This window comes from Hippoglossus stenolepis, chromosome 16 (assembly GCF_022539355.2).
Source record: "Hippoglossus stenolepis isolate QCI-W04-F060 chromosome 16, HSTE1.2, whole genome shotgun sequence".
NCBI lineage: Eukaryota > Metazoa > Chordata > Actinopteri > Pleuronectiformes > Pleuronectidae > Hippoglossus > Hippoglossus stenolepis.
Genome location: NC_061498.1, coordinates 14,486,884 through 14,508,121, shown reverse-complemented (window position 1 = coordinate 14,508,121; position 21,238 = coordinate 14,486,884). Strand labels below are relative to the sequence as shown.

Below are 21,238 nucleotides of genomic sequence, written 5' to 3'. Positions count from 1 at the left end.
ACTGATACTACTCAACCAAAACATAAGGACACAGTTGTTTTGGGTAAATCCAGAGGCCAACTTTATTGAAATGGCTGTAACTTTTTAAGGGTAAAGAGAGGATGGTTTCACCATAAGGGCAAAAACAATGAGAGCAAAGATGAGGCTTTTCTTTTCTTCAGTAAGTGCAGTAAGAGAACAACACAGCCATCAGGAAGCAACTGAACATCCCTAGCTTTCATCATCATACCGTGCCCGACTTTCTGCATATCACGCCATTATTCTATTTCTATGCTTATGTGCTGCATTGAGTAATATTAATATATAGTAATATAAAAACAGCTGAACAGCTTGGATTGCTGTCAAGGAACACAAAGAGCATAATGTTTTTCTGTGCATTTCATGCAGACCATCTTCCTGAACTTGCGTCGAAGTGATGCTCGCGATAGGTGCCAACTTTTACGTAACAGAAATAGGGGCCTCATCTTTCAATGGTTCAATCAGACAGCAAATTTACAATAAATATACACAACAAAATTTAAAAAAAGGGAAACAAAATAATCAAATATCATCACAAATCAACACTTTACATTCCAGTAAAATGTACAATGCAGCAATCTGTGAATGGCAACATCAAACACAAAACCTTTGACAACAAGAGGGAGGGACTTTGCTGGCAACAAAGCCGGCGCAGCTGTCTCCACTGCCATCTTTCTTAAGTGTGCTTCGGCTGTACTCTGCGTGTGGGTCTAGGATCCAGCTGCTGTGTATTATTAAAAAATGCTCAAGTGATGGTTTTGGCTAATGAAAACGAGGCAGTTTTCAGTGTGGACTGTCTGACTGACATTCTTCAAAAGTGGGGAGGTGCTGCTTGCCCAGCAATTAAATTTCATGCAGAGAAAAGCCCCTCAGCATTTAGTTCAGATGAGCTGGATAATAGCTTGTTCAATGCTCTGTTGAATCTCAGGAGTTTCCCCAGGATGTCACATCCTGCATGGATCCCTAAAAGCACTGATACAATAACTGCACAATCCAAAACATTGTGAAATAATTTGCACCGGTGTTATTAGCCATTACTGACTTTCAAGTTTGTTTCTTTCTGCAAGGAAGAAAACCAAATCCAAAACCAGTAACACTATCCACTCAGTCTGAGCCATCATGGCGTCCTTGCTATACAGGCATTAAATCATTCGCTGCATGTGGTCATTGGGTTGCATTCTTTCAGTCAGTGGCATAGAAAAGAATCTGCCTTGCAATCAGTCATTAAATACGGATGGTGGGTCTGGGGCTTGACATTGTCGAAAAGTCATGTTGTAGTCTTTGTTCAGGTGGACGAATTCTCCAATTAACCAAACTGGAAGAAGAAATTTCCTGGTCCAGATGCTGAAAAGAGAAACATATATTTCAATAACGGAAATAAATACACTGGACTCTTAAAAATGTACACTTCTCACAGGGTTTTCTATACAAATAGTAAAATAAATACCTTCAAAACTAAAACCGCCGGGACCTCCAAAAAAAGCCTTGAAAATGTTGTTGGCATCAAAATCTGAGAAAGAATAAAATACACGTAAGAATCCTCATCGACACAGAACTTTTCCACGTAAGATTTTCTAATTATAAAACAAACATTTGCTTTAAAATAAGAAGGTGGATTACTGGCTCAAGCACGACTTGTATTTCAATGTGTTCACCCTTGAGACCTCCCGCCCCAAGGCTTTCCCGGGTTCTGACCTCCCATGTTCATGCCGTCGTCCTCCAGATCCTGACCGCTGTCGTAGCGAGATTTCTTCTTTGGGTCAGAAAGCACGCTGAAAGCCTCGCCCACCTCCTTGAACTTCTTTTCCTCTTCTTTCTGCACCTCAGGACTTGCGCTGCTATGGCGGTCTAGGGAAAAGGTAAAAAAACAAACACGTGAAGGACACATTAGATGTTTTTTTCCCCTGTATAAAATCACAGTGGTTAAGGGGATAACGCACCTGGGTGATGTAGAAGGGCCCGTTTGCGGTAAGCTTTCTTGATCTCTTCTTCCGTGGCGTTCTTATCCACCCCGAGCACTTTGTAGTAATCTTTTCGCTTGCTTTTCTTCAACTCCAGCTGCGCATTTTTCAGGAGGTGCTTATGTTCTGTGGAATAAGGAAAAGAACAACGAACAGGTCAATAAACAAAGGTAGGAGCAATATTATTTGAATGGCAGAAGGAAGCAAAGGAAGCCAGTGAATAATGTTTAAGTTCCACGAGTTAAGAAAAAGAAGAGAAAACACAGTATCTGTGGTGAATGCATGAGTCGGATTCTTACCTTTTGTCTTCTCTGTCTGGTAAACTTTCTCATAGTCTCGCACTGCCTCTTCATACTGCTCTGTGTCCATGTAGCTGCAACAAAGTCAGTTATTGAATCGATAACGATAAAGTGAAACCGTCTTCGGTTTGTGCAGGTGTTTAAAACAAATCAAATATAACTTGTGATCTCTATTAACTACAGAGTGAGGCATCTTCGACATACCACTGTGCTCGCCGTAAATAGGCCTTGATGTAGGTCTCATCCAGTTTAATGGCCTTTGTGCAGTCTTCGATGGCCTGATCTAGTTTCTTCAGCTTTCAAAGAGAAAGAAAAAAAAAGGTTCATGCAAAACAGAGTTAAAGATACAAAACCAGAACCCAGTTCTCTTAATTTGAAATTAGAAAGTAGCAGAGATATCAAAAAACTTTATTTTAAAGTCTATACTTTTATTAAAGTCTGTGTTTCTGCTAACCTTTGAATTTGACTGACTGAAAGAGTGTGTGTGTGATGCTCTATTACATGTATTTACATCACTGCAAGTCTGTAACAAACCCACATCTCACTCTGTCCTTATTGGCTACTTGTTTTGTTTTGTTAGAGCTGTTCATGTGTTCACGCTGATCCAACCAGCGGTATCTCTTCTCCTGTGCGTGTTCCTCACCTTAGATCCAACAGTGGCCCTATTACAGAACAACTTGGCATTAGTCTTGATGTTGTTGGGGTCTATCGTTAGTGCCGCAGAGTACAGCTCATAGGCCGCCTCAAAGCTCCCCTCCTTGAACGCCTTGTTCCCTTCCTCCTTCTTGGCTTTTAGTGCTTTGGCATTCTGGGTAAACAACACATAAGAAAGTAGAAGTGGATCAGACTTAAAATGGATCAAAGAAAACCACACCGTCATATCTTCTTCAGCTATTTTCCTCTGTTCAAAGCCTTTTTTGGGCTATATTTATAAGAAGTGGTTTAACTGGTTAATAGAACCCTCATGTACTGAACCACTCACTCTGCATGCGAGCCGGGCCTTATCGTGGTCAGGAGCCATACGCAGAGCCTGTACGAAGAACTGGACGGCCTTGTCAATGCAGTCTTCGTAGTAGAGACAAAGACCACGCACGTACAGGGCATCCGCATTAGTGGAGTCCATCCGCAGAATGTCACTAAACGTAAACAAATAATCAATATTAATGTTTTTTTTTAATTATAATTAACTTTCATCACACAGACCAAAACAAAACATCAACACCCTTACAAAACATACAATACAAACAAAAAGCATAAAAGACAATAATCACAGAAGACAAAAAAGAAAAAGAAAAAGCCAGATTGTAAACTACAGCGTTACAGCATATACTAATCAATCATTCTGTGAAAATAAAGCATATGGCAAGGAATAGCCAGAGTGGGTATCACGCAAAATTTGGGGGGGGGGTCATTCGGGAAAGTTAAGCTGCCTATTAATTTGGCCCCAGTTGCTCTCAACTTTTTTCATGAAAACCTTGCGTGTCAATATTAATGTTTAAAAACATATTTAGGAGACATCTCACCAAGAACATAGCCTTTTATGTTATAATATTTAATATAGTTCTAATCAAACTACGATTCACTGTGGAATGTCTTCATCCAAGCAGCGATGAGGCCGTGTTAAAGGATGCAGCAGTGTAGAAACTGAAATGTGAATGTGGTAACAGACATGCCCTTAATTGAAGAGGGCACGGGCAGCAGTTGCTTTATACTGTGAGAATGGCTTCCCCACAGTTCCTGGAGGTGATCCCCAGAGAATCGTAAGCTGCTATCAGACATTTCTGATTCAATTTCTGTCTTATTTTCTGAAACTTTTCCAGTTAGGCCCCTAGAAAAAGCGTCTGGAAAATGTCAGAGGGAGCCCATGTAAGATTACAGTAGGACAGAAAATACAGTGCAGAAAATTCCCAGCGAGGGCGTGTGTGCATTGGTGACGTTTCTAACACAAGACGGGCGCGAAACTGGAAGAATACAAATATCTCAGGATGAAAAAGAGGTGTAGTACACATAGAAGACGCAGACCAAGATGTCAATTTGGAAAGATGAGATTCGAGAGCTTTTGGCGATAGGGACCAACACCTGTGTCGAAATGCTGTAAACAAAAACACTAACCACAGTGGAATTTAAACGTCATGTCCTGCCTCCTGCATGCTCTACCTGGACGCTACCCCTTCTTCTCAATGTTCTGGAAAAGTTCCTGTCGTTTGGAACACGTCTGACCCGGACAATCTCCTGCTGCATTCTTCGTATGTGAAAGGCAAACTCCGGAAAATGTCCAGACACAATTTTCTGATATTTTCCGGAGTTCAGCTTTAGAGAATCTTTTCAAAGCAAATTAAGGCAGTATGTATGACATGGTCAGTCTTATTTTACTTTCACTCGGTGACAAATTCCAATAATAATGAATAAATAAGTGAATTACTAAGCGTCAAAGAGGAACTCTTACCTGGCTACAGACTGAGCCTCTGGGTAGCGTCCCAGCAGGGCTAAGCACTCTGCCTTCAGTATCTTGAACCTGTGACAGGCTGAGGCAGACTCCAAGGCACGGTCCATGCAAAAGACAACCTAAAAACAATCAAGGCATATTTGCAGTCTGTGTTGCTTGACGGAAAAGTTACTAGGGACATTCATATGAGAAAATTAAGTAACTCTGTAACCGCCGAGGAGCTCACCATCCTGAAGTCCCGCTTGTCAAATCCAATCTCTGCCATTCTCTCATATTCAAGGATGGATTCTGCAACCTTCACCTGCCAAAGGAATTTGTGGTATTCAGTGACAATGAAAAAGACCTCAGTTGACTTCAATGCTCTGCAGCTATTGCTAATCACTAAATAATCTTCAGGTCAACGTAAGTAGCAGTAGTTGTATGAATAACCTCAAACTTGCCTTGATGGTAACTCTGGCTGATGTCCTCTTAAACTGCTCAGTTTTGCACTGTACTTACACTGGCTTGGCGAAAGCTTATCTGATAGTGGATATGAATGTCCAAAGTTGTCAAATCATGCTCTCTGACACAGAGGCCAACTCACCTCCTGCTGGGCCTGGCCGTTATCTGGCTCCATCTCCAGAACCATCTGGAAACAGCGGCTGGCAGCCATAGCATTGCCAAGAGACAGGTGGCACTTGCCCTCTCGCAGGTGGCCCTGTGGGCAAAGGACTTAAAGTTCACACAACGTTCATCAATTCCCACCCTTCTTAAAACTAGCTGGACATTGTGTTACTGAAACATTGTGTTACTGAAACTAAACCATTGCTCTCTTTCACTTATTTCTTTTTTAAGTGACACAAATGTTACACACAGATAGAAATTAAGTTTGATTGACTGACTGTTATTAAAGGGATGTGCTATAGCTTATGTATTGAAGAGCCACATATTGATATTATAGGCAAAATTCCTATAAGTTACGAAACCTTAATTTATGCTGTAGAAATAAATGACAGTTGACCTCATTTGCATTGATATCAAATTAAATTACAGATAAAGAAAGAGAGGAGAAAAAAGCAACACCAACATAGGGGCAAAGATACTAATAAACAAATCCACAATTAACCTGAATAAAAGCCATTAAAAAACATTGGATTAGAACAATTAGAGGAATCAAGATTATCAAAATGTTAAGTAAAATCCTCTGCAACTGTAAAATGTCAAAGAAATTACAGTTATGTGAGACATTACAGTTAAAATGACTAGGCCCAAAAATGTTAAATAAAATTAAGTTATATAAAACAGTTGAAACTGGAAGTTGGAAGGTTTAGGATCAAAGTTCTAAAATGTCCAAACGGTAGAAATGCACTGAATATAAGAATGTGCTGCATTTGTCCCACGAGTCTGGTGCACTAACAGAAAAGGCATAGTTTCCAGGTTCAGACCGAACTTGTGGGACATGAAGTAAAAGTCAGTGGGTTGAGCCGTTGTGATAAAGTCCATCTGATATTTGCAGTAATACTGATAGACAGACTGGTAATTTTCCAGTCAGAGCTTTATAAATAAAGAAATACCAGTGAGAATCGCGGCTCCATATTGAGAGCAATGATGAGGTCCATTAGCATCACCAGTGATCAATCTTAAGGCGGAGTAATAAACAGACTCTGATGCATTCCTATGAATCACAGCACAGAAGTCCATGACTGACATTAAACTGCCTCTATAACCCTTTTCTCACAAAACATGGGAAAGATGATCTTTTGCCTCAGTCGGCACACAAGATTATCAAATTGAACAAGTGCATACTAGAGCTCTGCAACGTTGTGAATAGCTACATTATAATTTGTTTAAAACATGTCCAAGGCTCAAGTTATAAGTTCCCATGAAGATGCTGTTGTAAAGCTATCGCTAGCTGAATATATTTAAGACAAAGCAAGAGTAGATTTCCAACTTAGCAGAATTTAGCATCTTCTTCTCCACCAAGTACCTTCATGAAGGAGTTATCTAGTCGCACTGCTTGCTGGGAGTCCTCTAAAGCCTCTCTATACCGGCACAACATCATTAATGTGGCAGCCCGGTTTCCGTAGTAACTCGCATTCTTTGGACACATGTCTGGATAAAACAAAAGGGAAGGCAGTTTTACTCGTAAAGCACATTTCATACACAGAGGAAGATTCAAGGTGCTGTACAGGGGCATTCAAAACAACACGGAGACAAAACGAAAAGAAATCAATTTGAAATCATAAAGCACAGTGTAAAACGGTTTTCAAGCAGAATAATAAAAAAACAATAAACAAGGTTAAAAGAGATGAAAGAAATAGAAAGTATGAATCCGGCACAGGTTATTTCACACTGAGCATCTGACAGAATTCAAACTATTGCTGCCTCTCCAGTAAAAGACGTCAACATTATATCCAAACAAAAGGACGATTACTCAGTATTATTTAGGGGATAATTACCTATTGCCTTGGTGTAATAATTGTAGGCTTCTGCATAATCCTTTTTGATGTAGAAGGCATTGCCCTGCTCCTTGAAGCCCTCGGCCTCCCTGTGTCAAAGTGGGCAGAGGACAGAAAGGGGGACATTGAAAACAGAGCACAAGTACTTTGGGGAGTTTGCTTCACACTTCATTCTTTACATTGCGAGACCCTCGAGCGTGACACTCACTTTCACGATCAGCTGTTAACGGGAGCATGCACAGGATATTGCGAATGACTCCGCTGGCCCGAGTTGGCTAAACATAGAAAGAGCCAAAGCAGCAGGACGCAAGTGTCAGCACCCATCAAACCCGCAGTTATTCAGCGAGGCAGCGGGCAGGGCCAGGAACATATGACACCACGCCGAGGGACCGTTACTTTTTTTGGATCACGACCGCACAGTGAGTGAAGGCTGTCATTAACTCGTCAGCCGGCCACTGGCATTCAGCGAATAACACACAGTACCGTGGACGCAGAACGCACAAACACATCAACTTTTACAAATGACGAGTAACAGCAGATTTTTTTTTAGATATGTTACAGCCCAGAAACCCCAGCGCAGCAGCTCCCGGCCAGTGTTACCGTTACCCAGGGCCACATTTAGCTGTGCGGCGGCGCGGCAGTTAGCGACGGGGGGAAAAACGGACACGACGGGGACGTGTCACCGCGCATATCAACCACACGCGTGTTGCAGACGTGTCCCCGCCGCTGACAACACGGTCCTGGCGGCTCGCACCTCTCTAGTTCCTCGTCGCTGAGCAGGTCCATGTCGGGGTCCATGTTCACAGCATCACAGGTCTCCGTCGCCATTTTGCCGTGGACGGAGAGGGGGCGGGGCCACATCACTGCAGTCGCTTACGTAAAACTGTAAACAGGAAGCTGTGCGCGAGGTAAGAGCCAGCTAGCTGGAGAATTAGCCTCAGAAACTGCTGCGAATGTCCGCACAGCTCGCGAATAACAATGTTTGTGTTTGATTATACGAGTCAGTGGGGGGACTGTGTTGTGGAGTCAGCGAGGTTCACGCCAGGACCGTGTGTGTTAGGTCGTGCGCCCCCCCCGAAAGCTAATGCTAAGCTATTTGTTAGTGTCATATACTTTAAACTGTCACGACTTTAGCATACCTCGTCAGCTGACGTTTCACACTCCATTATCACACTTACTGTATATGTCTGCTAGCAAGCTATTCATTGCCTCTATGATCATTTAATGTGTCTAACATAATGCACAGTAGCATCGTAGCTTCGTTAATACAATGCTATTTAAAGTCTTAATCAAAGTTTTCTATCTCTTCAGATTTCCTGACCTGAGAAAGAGTTATGGGCAAAAGCTGCAAGGTGGTGGTTTGTGGCCAGGGCGCAGTGGGGAAAACGGCTGTTTTGGAGCAACTGCTGTACGCCAACCATGTTGCAGGTATGCTATTTTAACATTACTGTGTTATATGTTGTCCACTCTTCTGCAATGCCAAGAGATCAGTAGTTTCTACATGGCATGCAGACTGCTGAGCAAGCATAACCGTGTTGTATGTCTTGCTATTACAAATTGTCAAGAGTTGGTGTGTAATTAGTAGCATTACATATTTAAATCTATAGAGTGATTGCCATGAACTATTCCTGATAGAATGGAATATCACAATAACTGTTCAATAATTGAAATCCCAGTAATTCATCCGCAGAAGCAATCGAACATGCAAACTGTACATAATCAACCTGCTAATGAAGGTGGAAACCAGAGAACTGTAAACACATGAACATTTTTTATCATGCGGTTTGGTTTTTATTCAACTGAATCATCATTGAGCTTCAGAAACTCAACAAAAAAAACAACAGCCAGTCGAAATGCTGTATTTCTTGGGCCTTGCACTGTACATCACACCACATGACCCACTCCTTTTATTTATTCACTGTCAGGTTCCGAGCCCATGGAGACTCTGGAGGATATCTACATCGGCTCCGTAGAGACGGACCGTGGTACACGAGAGCAGGTGCGCTTCTATGACACCCGCGGACTCCGGGAGGGGATGGAATTCCCTCGACATTACTACAGTTTCGCAGATGGTTTCGTACTTGTGTACAGCATCGACAGTAAAGAGTCCTTTAAGCGAATGGAGGCTCTCAAAAAGGACATAGACCGTCATAGAGACAAGAAAGAGGTGAGGACTGAACAAATGTATTATGCTCTATAAGCTTCGTGTTGGTACTGGTTTTCTAAAAATGCTGGATGAATTTAGAAGAGACCAATTCAGAGACCCTAAAGCAATTTGGTAGGTTATTTGTCCTTGTATTTACAATTTGCTTCACCAAATTGTGTTAATCCAACAGCCTTAATCCGCTTGTCAGCCACTGCTGTTATCCTGCTTTTGAGTTTGGGTGACAATAGTATGTCGTCCAAGAGGGACACTTAGATTTTATAAATTTGTGACTCTACAAATGTTGAGGATTTCTGGCATTTAAAGGCTACATATTATGTTAGAAATTGATTGATATGCTGTGGAATGATATCTTTAAATGATGAACTTGAAATATTTTTCCGACCATAGCTACAACTAGAAATACAGCAGATGGAGTGAGGTGCTTTGATGTTGGCAGTGCCACACATTACACTTAACCTGATACTGATCCACAGGTGACCATTGTTGTGCTGGGTAACAAGCTGGACAAGCAGGAGGAAAGAAGAGTCGACTCCAACATGGCCCAGAACTGGGCAAAGAATGAGAAGGTCCGTCTGTGGGAGGTGTCGGTGGTGGACAGACGCACGCTTATCGAGCCCTTCGTCTACCTGGCCAGCAAAATGACCCAGCCCCAGAGCAAGTCCACCTTCCCTCTCAGTCGCAACAAGAACAAGGGAAGTGGTTCTACAGATAGTTAAATGACCAAACTCTGTTTTCATGTTTCAGAGGGAGGAATATCAATGGTCTTTATTTATAGAGCACTTTCAAAATTCAGATTGTAAACTCCTTCTCAAGGCAACAATTTAAACAACAGTTTAAAGACATGTTTAATTCAAATAGAAGAAGGAAAGGTCAATGATACAAGTATGGACTTAAAAGAATCACCTGAGTTAACCGACCAGATTTCCTCTGACAGATCATTCCAGAGCCCCGGGGCCATGACTGCAAAGGTTTAGTATAGTTAACTCAAATCTTAGGATCAATTCTAAAACATACAGGGAGCCTGTGCAAAGAGGCATAAAGAGGAGTGGTGTGATCACGTCTCTTGGTTCCCGTTAGAAGCCTGGCAGCTGAGTTTTGTAAAAGGTAGAAAAGGTGTTTTAAACAGAGCCATGTTTTACTAGAGGACCAGCTTTGATGTCATGAAGGAATGAGGTTGTAGAAGTTTGAGAATGACGAGAAGTTACCAGAGGAAAGGCAGAATGAATGTATGGATATTTATATACAGTGAGCTCTGTAGGTATTACTATAGGATCCATATTAGATTTTTGGGTGAAATACTAATTTAATCATGAATGAGTGAAAATGGTGATCTCTTTATTTTATTGTGCCATATCAGCAAACAAAATATCAATGAATATAATGTGTTTTTATTTGTCACTTTCTATTTTATCGTGCTGGATTATGATCACACTGTTCATCCACAGTCTTGTTACCACTATAGCTGTTGAAATAATGTGCTACTTGAAGTACTTTTAATCAGCATTTGATCTGAGTTGTCACTCTTAACCTGGCACACATGTACACTGGCTATTATTTTATGTACGTGTACACACAGACTGAATCTTAACCCGCATCACTTTTAAATGTTACTTTATTATTCCTTCACACAAATTATGTATCTCACGTGTTATAACAGTTATAACAAGTGAAAAGATTCATTGAGGCATTATTGATGATGAACAGGGTGCTGTTTCTTTTGCTCTGGAGATTTGTTACACTATATACAGTATATACTGTAAATGTATGCAGAGATTCAGTGTTGGATGATGTAATGATTGACATTCCTTACCACATATGGCCTTGTGTACAGGCGTTAGAAGTTTGAATATAAGTTAAAAGATGTTCAGATGAAGGGCAGTTTCTGCAGGCTCAGGGGCAACTTTTCCTTCTTGACCACACATTTAAAACATGGGCCACAAATATATAGTATAGTATGTATTGTAAAACGTCATCTTTCACAATGTGACTCATTATCAGTTACAGTCAGTGCTGTAGTTAAAGCTGGTGTGTTTGTACTGAGCGGTAGAATAAAACCCATTAGAACACATTTACTGACCTGTTCATTCAGGATGCAACACAAGGTCAAACATGTGCAGCTTTTATTGTTTGTTTTATTGAAAAGGGCAAATCTGCTGCTGCTGTCTTTAATATTCATGTACCAGATACTGTCAACCCAATGTGTCGTTTTTTGTGAACATTGAACATTCGAGTTGAGTGGTCACCGTGATATTTGTTTGCATGCAAACAAATTAAAAGATTTTTTTCCTGGGCCCAATCACAACTGTTGTATGTGTGTTTAATGTTACGTGTAGGTCGTTTCATGGCCAGTAGATGTCTCTAATCTTCCAGTGAAACTTGTAAATGTATTTTCTGACAGTGGATCAAATTCAGTATCGTTGGGTTCACTGCATTAGACCATAACTAATCCTTGGTAAAGAAGTGTATTCATTTGATGATTAAGTTGCATCTAAAATCAGTAGTAAATATGTCTGTTGTCACAGCACTGGATAACATTTTGGTATAGCCAGAGTTTTTTGAAAGAACTTTAAAATATGTTAAAAATAAAAAAAATATCAGAGTATTAGTAGTATTAGTAAAACTGTTGCAATAAGAAGCTGTACATCAACCACACTAACAAGTACATAGATTTGTACTGGTAAACTTTGTAGTGATAACACAAATAATGAGCTAAATATATTGATTATCAGAAGCATGATATTGTAGTTGAGTTTCAAACTGTCCCTATTTCAAATCATGAGCTTTCACTCCCCTCCAGTGGTCACAGAGAGTAACAACGGTTGATGACATTCACCACTTGATCCATTGGAGGTTAAATTCACTTGGTGCAAGCTTACTCAAAAACAACAGAACAGAGTTCTACAAAAATTGGTGTAAGGAGGCTGTATGGTTCAAGGAGAAACCCATTGAATTTAGGTAAAGATCCGGTTAAGGGGAAGAATCAAGGAATCTATCTTTTCACTTTCTTTAAAATTGCATTTTTTGACATTTTCACTGTTTTGCTAGTAATTCATAGACATTAATGGTAAAAAATCAGCCATGTTTAGGGGACTAATGTCTATGAGTGTGTGTAATTTGGTGCAGCCTGATTGAATTTCAGGGTACAGTCGGGCCTTGGTGGAGGGATGTGTTCTACTGTGCCATTTTGGCTCAAAACTATTCCTTAATCCACTTTAAAAAACATTAACTACTAAATTCTAATTGATTCCCACTAGTTTTAAACAAATAGAACAAACATGTGGAAGCAGACCAAATTGTCAAGTGTCATGCAATGAACCTCCTTCAGTGAAGGTGATGATCTTTTACGCAATCAAAATGCAAATTATGAAATATACTTGACGTTATATGTTCAGGAGAATTGATCACCCGCTGTGCCACTGATTCTGCAATTAATGGTAAGTCTGGGATGTGGTTTGTGATGACTACTAATTCCTACTCACTAAAATGACACAAAATACACACACAAATTCAACCGTCAGGTAACCATGGTAATCTGGGTACTGCTACTCTACAGAGTGTGCCGTGTATGACTTCTGCAAATCCAGAAAATTGGTTGTAAATTCAAGTTCCTGGAAAATGAATAAGCTCGGCATTTTATTTCTGTTGAAAAGTCACATGAAGAAATTGTTTCGCAGGAGTCGGTAAAAAAAAAACCAACCAGTCAGATGAGGTCAGAGATGTTACAGCGGAGGAACTGATATGATGGTTCCACACGGGCGTGCCGACTGGAGAGGTTAATGCAAGATAATGAGAAAACCTCAAGTGGAACGTTTATGAAATGATATTATTTGCTCACCTTAGTTTTCCCAGAGGGCGCCATCATGTACAATCTCATTTCAATCATGTTCTTTTTAATGACTAGAATTGACCCAATGCACTGATGTTACATTTTCGACAAAGGCAGTACACAGGGGTGTTAATTTTATGTCCCCATCATGAAATGGGGACAAAGAGACTCCTGTTAGTCGTCAATACTTTCCCATGTCGGAGCCTTTCTGTGTAATAGGCCCGTGTCTGTATTGACCTACAGGAAAAAAAAAACTGAAAAAGGGGATCCACAATACAAAATGTGAAACACGAGTGCACGATCGATTTGTCACTTCCCTGTGTGATTTATGAATCTTAGTTCAGTTAAACCGTACTGACCGCAAAAGAAAACTCTCCACTTGTCACAGTCACAGGGCAACAAGGCAATGTCCTTGTGCTGCAACCAGTAATACTATTTTACTGTTGCATGACAGTGTGTCTCATGAGCGCAGCTGAGCGTTCAGCTCCCCCAGAGGGCCCATAAAATAGATAACGTTTTATTCCCCCTTGTTTTTTCCTCTTCTTCTTCTTTTTTTTTCACCGTGAAGAGAAAATAGACTTCGACCCTAGAAGCTGCGGCTCTGACCCTCTTTTCACAGTTCCCATCATGACACGGGCGGAATATCAAAAACAATTCCACACAGCTGTGAGCACACAGTGTTAATGGCAGCGTCACCTTTATACTCGGTGCTATCAGGCCTTCTTTCCTCCCGTGCGATGGAAATATCAGCTGCCCTTAAGCCGTCAGTTATGTCAAATGTTATTTGTTATGCTGGTTGCCCATGAGCATCTGAGACAGATCATTTGCACTGGGTGATTTCATCCGGGATAAGTCAGGCTTAAGGCGACCTGAACCATGCAAAGCCAGGACCCTATAGTTAATGCTTATGGTTTGTTGCTGAACCACTGTGTGTGTGTGTGTGTGTGTGTGTGTGTGTGTGGTTGTGTATGTATTCAGGGGTTATGATGATAGAGTTTGACATCTTTGACATTATCCAGCGGGACATGTTGACACGTTGTCTCCCACCAGTCAACAGGAAGACAATTAAAGACAGTGGAAGTGTTTCCCTGATACAACCCTCTGTCTCCTGACATTAATTTTTTTTTGCCTTGAAGTAACTCTTTATTTTACAATAGGCCTAGTTACCCAGCATTGTATTTTTGATGAACATAATGTTATTGGTAATAAGTAGCTGTTACCAAGTTTTTGCTTGATAATTCTGCCTTAATACAAAAGATAAATACCTGTGGTAGGTAACAAAAAGAATGAATAAAATGTGATAACCAATCACATTTTATAATGAATATAATTACACAGACTACACAGTTTTTGCATTTACAATAAATTATTATCATAAATAAATACGCAACATATTATTTATATTGTGTATGATTAATGATTTTTTATTCAAATTGATTCTAAATTTGAATTAAATGGGTTTATAATTACTGTGTATTTATTAGACAAGACTACAAATAAATTAACTACTGTTTGTAATAAAAAGAGAGTACACGAAAAAGACTTATGTATGAAAAAGTGGTATATATTTGGTATATACTGAAAATGCTTGTGCTATATTAATGACGGTATATTTATCAAATATTATTATATTATTTTTTTTACTTTGTAGCCACTACAGTATGTTAGATTATTAGTCTTGACAATTAACATGCAGGTAAATAACAAAACTGGCCATGTCAGTTCCTGTAGGGATCATATAAATCACAGGGTCTCTTAGTGTTGAGGATGCGTCTCATACACCATGTTTCCAAAGTCCTTTCACATCTTTGTTGCTGTACCTTTGAATAATAATGATAAAAAAAAAGCTTTAAATCCTACAAATCAATTATAGTCACCCACTTGCTTTCAATTCATTAGAATCATTGTACACACACACACACACACACACACACACACACACACACACACACACACACACACACACACACACACACACACACACACACACACAGAATCTATGTTTTTAGGGGGTGACTCTTGAGTGAATGAGTTGGGGGGCTGACCTCTGCAGCAGGAGATAAGGGTGTCACCTTCTCCATGGAGAGTGATCAGATAAGATAATGGAGCAGTACAGAGGATACACACGGGTGTCACCACTCAGCAAGGTCATCACGTCCTTCTGTTGTATCACTGGCTTTCATAAGTGCTGGGGATCCGACTGCTCTCCTTTGACTGGCACCACGGGAGTTGCTGGACTCGGTGCTGTGCTTATCTCCCGTTTCCACAATGGACGAGCTGACGCAGTGGCCTGAGGAGCTGAGGAAAAACACCCAAGGGCTCGACTTCAAATGGAAATTAAATCGCATTTGTATACACAGCAAACCGAACTCTGAGTACATGCTCACCTGGTGTGATAGATAAAAGCACCGAGGCTCCACTGGACTGGAGTCGTCTCAGGGGGATGATGCGGGACGACACAAAACACTGCATCATGTCAGAAAACACATTGTTGATGGAGGAGTGAGCTCCACAATCCAGGAGGATTCATTGTTTAGAAATTTAATCCACAGGCAATAAAATGTACTGTTGAGTACATTTTTGGCGAATTCTCTAAATTAAGGAGATGGGTCTCTGAATTATCTGACCACTGGTGATATTATTGCTATTACCTGATGTCACATTAAAAACATTATTACATCTGCAAGTATCACTACTATTATTTTCATTATAACAACCAATCTGAGAAAGTCTGACTGAACTCAACTGTCTCTTTATCGTCTCTCTCCTCCCTCCTTTCTTCTTTCCCCTCTTTTCCACCCACCTTTCCTCTCCCCATCACTACCGGTGATGGTTTTAATTAACCATTAAATTATATTTTTATTCCTTTAATGTGTTTAACTATTATTGTATGCATAGTTATAATCTTTTTTTGGTTTTATGTAATATGTTTTATTTTATTGGCCTAATTATTCTTTGATTTAATCAAATTTATTCCAAATTTTGTATGTGTTTGTTTTAATCTGTGTACTGGTTGTGTACCTTTGCTGTATTTTTACAGTTAAATACCACAAAATACACAGTAAAACATTTTTGACAGTTAGTTACCGCAATTTGCAGGGCATTGTGGGTAAAGTGCATGACTGTATTTTGGGAAATTAACATACTAGTAAAGACATTTGCGACAGTGCTTATGTTTGTCTTTCCACTTTCCACATAGTTTTACAGATTCCATGGTAGCTTGTGCACATTCTGCTCCCACCTGGATTGAAAGGTGTCTTTTTGCTTTGCTTGCTTGGAAACAGGCAGCGTGTTGACACAGGAGCAGAAGCTGTGAAGGTGTGGAGGTGAAACCTGCACATGCAAACTCAGGATCAAATATAAAATATTTGTGTGTGTGTGTGTGTGTGTGTAAGCTGGACATATCCTGGCTCAGAGCACAGCTTCAATTAACTATTGGCTAGTGCATAAAAATAATGATTGTTTTTTTTTATATAATCTGGTTTGATGAACCAAACATAATTCTTACAAAAGCAATTTCAAGCATCTCTGTGAATCCCTCATGTTGTCCCTGTTTATTCATTAGCAGGGTTTTCTGTTGGTTCTTTTCTCCTCACACACCCACACACTTATTATTACTAAAACATCCGTCTGAATCAACGTATTACCTTCAAGGCTGCTGCTGTTTTCCTATTCATGAAGCACACACACACACACAGACACACAAATTAAAACCGTTTTTACAAGTTCTAAAAGCTTTATTTTCCAAAATCCACCCCTTGTCCTCTCATGTACAGCACTGTAAGTTTTGAAGTTTATTCTATTTTTTAAATCAATCCATCCATGTGTACAGTGTTTCCTGCTCTCTTGAGCTATGGAGGGATACCCTGAATGGATGGTCTTTTTAGCATTTGCTCAACCTGTCACCCCTGAGAAGGCCTGGCTAACGTGACTTTAGGATATTGTCTAAAAAGGCCTTGAATAACTTTATCAACTCAGACGCCGCCAACAAGGAGGAGAAAAGAAAAAAAAAAGCTCACTCAAAATGTTTTTGTTTGAAATATTTTTCTCTTGTACTTTAAAAAAACATATTGGTAAAATCATGTAAATAAACAAACAAACAAAAAGAAAGCAAAGCATTTTCCCTTTCCCTGTATGCCGTACAGAGCCTACAATAACATAATCTTCTCTCTTCTATGATAGCAGTTCATTGTGATACATATAACAATAACAACTCTGATAAAATTTCTATAGTTACTCTATGATACTCTACATATAATTTGCCTCCTCTAGATTCTTTTACGTTAAGAAAAGTCTTCAGGTCAGCGTTTCCCAATGAGCGATAGAGACAAACAAAGAAACAGTGAAGATTAAAGGCTGGCTGGTTCACTGAGTAGTGCGACTGGGGAGAATCACATCGGTATGGCGCAGAGACCTGGAGGCTTTGCTTGCCCAGAAAGACTTGGGGGGGTTCCTTGAACAGAAATACACATGGGTTTCCGAGGTCTCGTAGAAGCACTAGTACTGGATTGCAATTACGGGGTTTTCACGACAGATGGCACTGCTGCATCACAGACAACTATACATATTGCACAATGAGAAATGCATAGGATTTGCTCCATTACTGTAATTTTTACGAGAACATGATTTGGTATACACGTCGCAGGGGAAGGATGACACGTGCGCTCCCGAGTCCTTAGGAGGCCTTTGCCAACAGTCCATTTTGGCAAAAAAAAAAAGAGTTGAGTGTTCAGTGTTTTGTCGACAGCCTGGGTGGGAGGGGTGGAGGATGAGGACAGCACACGAGCATGAACAGCAATATGACAGTTGATGTTGCACTTGTGACACTCATCCCAAACACTTCTGACGTACCGTTGTTTTGCTCAGTGGAAGTCATTGCTGAAGTTCTCCTGCTCCGCTGAAAAGTGAAACAGCAATGTCATGTGGCGCTGAAGCACCCCCCTCTACGAGGCTCGAGAGCAGCTATAAATGGAACGGCTCAGCCCCAGAGTCAAAACATGTGAAGGGTGACCATGAGCATCGAGCGTCAAGGGCAGCATCGCCAGGACCAGCCATCGTTTCCAATGACTCGTCGCTGACAATCAAGAGTTGGCCCTTGGCTGCGTCGGAGTACATAATACATTATTACAGGTGTGTACTGTATAATATAGATAAAGCCACTGACACACTGAAAACACATCATAAACATAAACATACCAAATGTATTGCTTTAAAATGTGAGACTTGTCTTCGTCACGGATGAACCACAAAGTGATCATTCTCACCTGATTGTTTTTTTTGTTTTCTTTTCCAAAGCAAAATTCTCACTGAAATTGACATGGGATTGTAAAAACACACACACGAAGATTAAAAGAGCTGAATATCAACACAAATTTCATTGCTTTTGTAAGGAAATCAGTTTTAAGGTGCTTTTAATGTGGTTGCCATGGCACTGTTCTTTTCCCCACCCACGCCGCATTCAGACACTGCAGCAGGATGTCAATCAAGCAGCCTGCTGTCGGAACAGCCTCCCCACCCACTGTCATCCAAACTTTTCGCCGAGCTCTGAAATAATCCCATCAACTCTTCAAGTTATCCGCTGTGTTTTCATGATGTGTGTGTGTGTGTGTGTGTGTGTGTGTGAGGGGGTGCTGCTAATCATCTCATGCTGAGATAATGTCAGAGAAAATCAAGGGCAGCGGAGAGGTGACGACAGCGGGGTTGAAGGAGGAAGGCAAAGACAAAGAGCGGTCATGAGGGGGAAAGAAATGATGGCGTTCTGCGATGTCAGACGTCCACAGCCGCGGAAAAAATGTTTTCATGCTGCTATAGCTTGGCGAGAACATAATGTTCACGCTGCATCGCGTGGATGATGCACTGGACCAAAGAAGAAAAATATGGAATCATTTTGAGGACAGATTTGCAAAGTGAAACAAAGTCAAGTTGACAAGCTGACCTTTTCTGGAACTTAATGAGAGCTTATCCTGCGGATACAGGGGAGGAAAACAAATCTGGAGGGTACTGACTATACGACTGTGACTCAGATAGAATGAGGGGATGAAATGTTTTGAAGGGCTCAGGGAAACTGTTGGGGAGTGGAGGTACACAATGGTGCTAACAGGGCTTTAGCATATGGCTATACAGTATGTAGTTATAGATCCACATACGTCCACATAGAGGACTCGTATTTGTTCTTTTTAGAAGTGGAACTTTGACAGGGAGCACTTGTTCCGACAGTTGTTTGGTAATGGCCATATCCAGGATGCAATGTGACCGTACAGTATAGAGATCAATGAGACTGGCTCCAGTCATACACCAGTTACAGCTTTTCATAAAACCCCCAAAACCAATAAGTTAAAAACAGTTTAAAAGAGCATCAAGTAAAGGGACCGTATTTTGTGGCAACCACACTAAACATACATCTAGAGTTGTCTATATTTATTCTCTAATAAATTACACAATTATATCCAGATTCCAAACCATGTTGACCCATGAAATGGCTATAAAAGCGGCCTCTGTGTACCAGTCACTGTCTGGAGGCCTGTCCTGCTCCGTAGGTCAAGATAAGAGGAGCAGAAAGAAGGCATGATAGGGGATCTTGGCCTTTACGATAGGAACAGCTCTCAGGCCTTGAGGCCTACCGAGTTTCAGGACTTGTGCACTGTTTCCATCTTAAGTCAGGCTTGCTGCATAGTTTGCATGTGACGTTTTGTCATGTGGGTCACACTGAAGTTGGGCCTGGGGTTTGGTACAGGGGACAAGGGAGGAGCTCACGTGGGAGGGTGGGTTACGTCTTTAGTAGGGGGAGAAGATGATTGGCGTGTGTGTGGCCCGCAGCGGACCCGGGGCAGGCCGAAACAGTGCAGGGCCCAGGAAGGGGGTCTGGATGAAGGTAGTGGTGCCCACAGGGTGGCGCAGAGCCAGTGGGTTAGTTGCCATTGTGCACAGAGTTGGTTGGGTGAGGGGGTTGGGCAGGAAGCCAGTTGTCAAGCTCTTGGTCAGCTGCTTCTGCAAGGCCAGTTTGGTCTGGAGAAGACAGGAGGGGGGACGGTGAGAAGTGAGAGAAGAACACAGTGAGGGTTCAGCATGTTTAGTGGGCAAGCATGTTTCCCAAACAATTGTTTGCAAGCGTAGACTGTATATAAAGATAAACAACACCTCCTTCCATTATATAGGAGTGAAGACAGAATATAATGGACATGGGTGCTGCTAACTTGTGCTTCTGACATCATTTGGAGCTATTGAAAGTCCTGCCTATACATGCAGTCGACCACAGCATCATATAACTAATTACTTGGATAAACATCAGTGTGATAAGAACTACCTACCATCTTTGGGAAAAATGAATTAAATGTGTACTTTGACTTTAAGGTTTGGCCCACGTCCTATCTGCTGACATGGAGGAGGTGGAGTTTATGACCTATACTTTAGCCAGCCACCAGGGGGTGATCAAGATAATTTGTCCCCCCCTCGAGGGAAGCAAACTGAAAGACACAATCTTTAGGAAAAATGTATATATAACGTGTATTTTGACTTTTTAGTCTGTTCCACTTCCCATCTGCTAACATGGAGGAGGTGGGGTTAATGGCCTATACTGCAGGTAGCCTCTGGGGGTTCATCAAGAAAATTTGAAGGAAGTGATCATGTTATCCATCCACCTAAGATGAGAGAAACCATCTTTGGGAAAAAAATGTATATACTCTTGACTTTTCAGTTTGGTCCATGTCCATCTGTTGACACGGAGGAGGTGGGGTTTTATGATCTATGCTTCAGGCAGCCACCAGGGGGTGAGCAAGAGGAGTTGGCTTCACTTGAGGTGAAGCTATTATGTCATCCATCTTTATATACAGACATGGTTTGCACACAGAGCTGCAGTAGAGGAACACATGTTCACACTAAATACCAGACAGAGCTGGATTCCTGATGTTTAAAAATCCACTCCTCAAACATATGTAATAGGCTAGTACTGACACAGTTTAGCCTATTTCAACCAGGACAAGGGTTAAAAGACATTTATTCCAAAGCTGTGCAATGTTAAAAGGATAGTTTGGATTTGATCTGATTTTAAGATGAAATGCTTTGCTCACTGGTTCACAGATCATGC

General features: G+C 41.0%; 3 protein-coding genes across 7 annotated transcripts in view; 1 reads left to right on the top strand and 2 right to left on the bottom strand.

Moving 5' to 3' along the window:
* Window positions 1-37: 37 nt before the first annotated feature.
* On the bottom strand, window positions 38-8,047 carry dnajc7 (DnaJ (Hsp40) homolog, subfamily C, member 7). Of its 2 annotated transcripts, none has more exons than XR_004698660.1 (14): window positions 7,917-8,047; window positions 7,163-7,251; window positions 6,691-6,815; window positions 5,308-5,421; window positions 4,951-5,025; window positions 4,725-4,843; window positions 3,261-3,414; window positions 2,922-3,086; window positions 2,483-2,574; window positions 2,279-2,352; window positions 1,959-2,105; window positions 1,639-1,866; window positions 1,466-1,528; window positions 38-1,362 (listed from the first exon to the last, which is right to left on the bottom strand). XR_004698660.1 is itself a non-coding variant. In XM_035181869.1 (14 exons), the coding sequence occupies exons 1-14, from the start codon at window positions 8,021-8,023 to the stop codon at window positions 1,325-1,327; spliced, it is 1,515 nt and encodes a 504-aa protein (XP_035037760.1). In that variant the 5' UTR covers window positions 8,024-8,047; the 3' UTR covers window positions 38-1,324. The 2 variants fall into 2 exon arrangements, 1 of the variants encoding a protein (XP_035037760.1); XM_035181869.1 differs by having other exon boundaries at window positions 1,714-1,866.
* nkiras2 (NFKB inhibitor interacting Ras-like 2) lies at window positions 7,920-11,631 on the top strand. 2 transcript variants are annotated; one of them, XM_035181871.2, is made up of 4 exons: window positions 7,920-8,070; window positions 8,474-8,590; window positions 9,088-9,329; window positions 9,803-11,631. In XM_035181871.2, the coding sequence occupies exons 2-4, from the start codon at window positions 8,497-8,499 to the stop codon at window positions 10,043-10,045; spliced, it is 579 nt and encodes a 192-aa protein (XP_035037762.1). In that variant the 5' UTR covers window positions 7,920-8,070; window positions 8,474-8,496; the 3' UTR covers window positions 10,046-11,631. The 2 variants fall into 2 exon arrangements, with proteins under 2 accessions (XP_035037762.1, XP_035037763.1); XM_035181872.2 differs by lacking the exon at window positions 7,920-8,070 and adding an exon at window positions 8,086-8,142.
* Window positions 11,632-16,871: 5,240 nt separating this feature from the next.
* Window positions 16,872-21,238, bottom strand: part of znf385c (zinc finger protein 385C) — a 133,119-nt gene continuing 128,752 nt past the window's right edge. For all 3 annotated transcript variants that reach the window (XM_035181889.2, XM_035181890.2, XM_035181892.2), the window contains one exon: window positions 16,872-20,160. In XM_035181889.2, the coding sequence (XP_035037780.2) occupies window positions 19,930-20,160 (231 nt within the window). In that variant the 3' untranslated portion in view covers window positions 16,872-19,929. The remainder of the gene's footprint in view (window positions 20,161-21,238) is intronic.

Excerpts from the sequence above, each read along its gene's own strand:
- dnajc7 (XM_035181869.1), bottom strand. The coding sequence starts at position 8,023 with ATGTGGCCCCGCCCCCTCTCCGTCCACGGCAAAATGGCGACGGAGACC. Across the intron at positions 1,867-1,958 it reads GGCCCTTCTACATCACCCAG|ACCGCCATAGCAGCGCAAGT; the intron begins GTGCGTTATCCC and ends CCTTTTCCCTAG. Across the intron at positions 1,529-1,713 it reads CGACGGCATGAACATGGGAG|ATTTTGATGCCAACAACATT; the intron begins GTCAGAACCCGG and ends ATTCTTTCTCAG.
- nkiras2 (XM_035181871.2), top strand. The coding sequence starts at position 8,497 with ATGGGCAAAAGCTGCAAGGTGGTGGTTTGTGGCCAGGGCGCAGTGGGG. Across the intron at positions 8,591-9,087 it reads GTACGCCAACCATGTTGCAG|GTTCCGAGCCCATGGAGACT; the intron begins GTATGCTATTTT and ends ATTCACTGTCAG. Across the intron at positions 9,330-9,802 it reads GTCATAGAGACAAGAAAGAG|GTGACCATTGTTGTGCTGGG; the intron begins GTGAGGACTGAA and ends ACTGATCCACAG.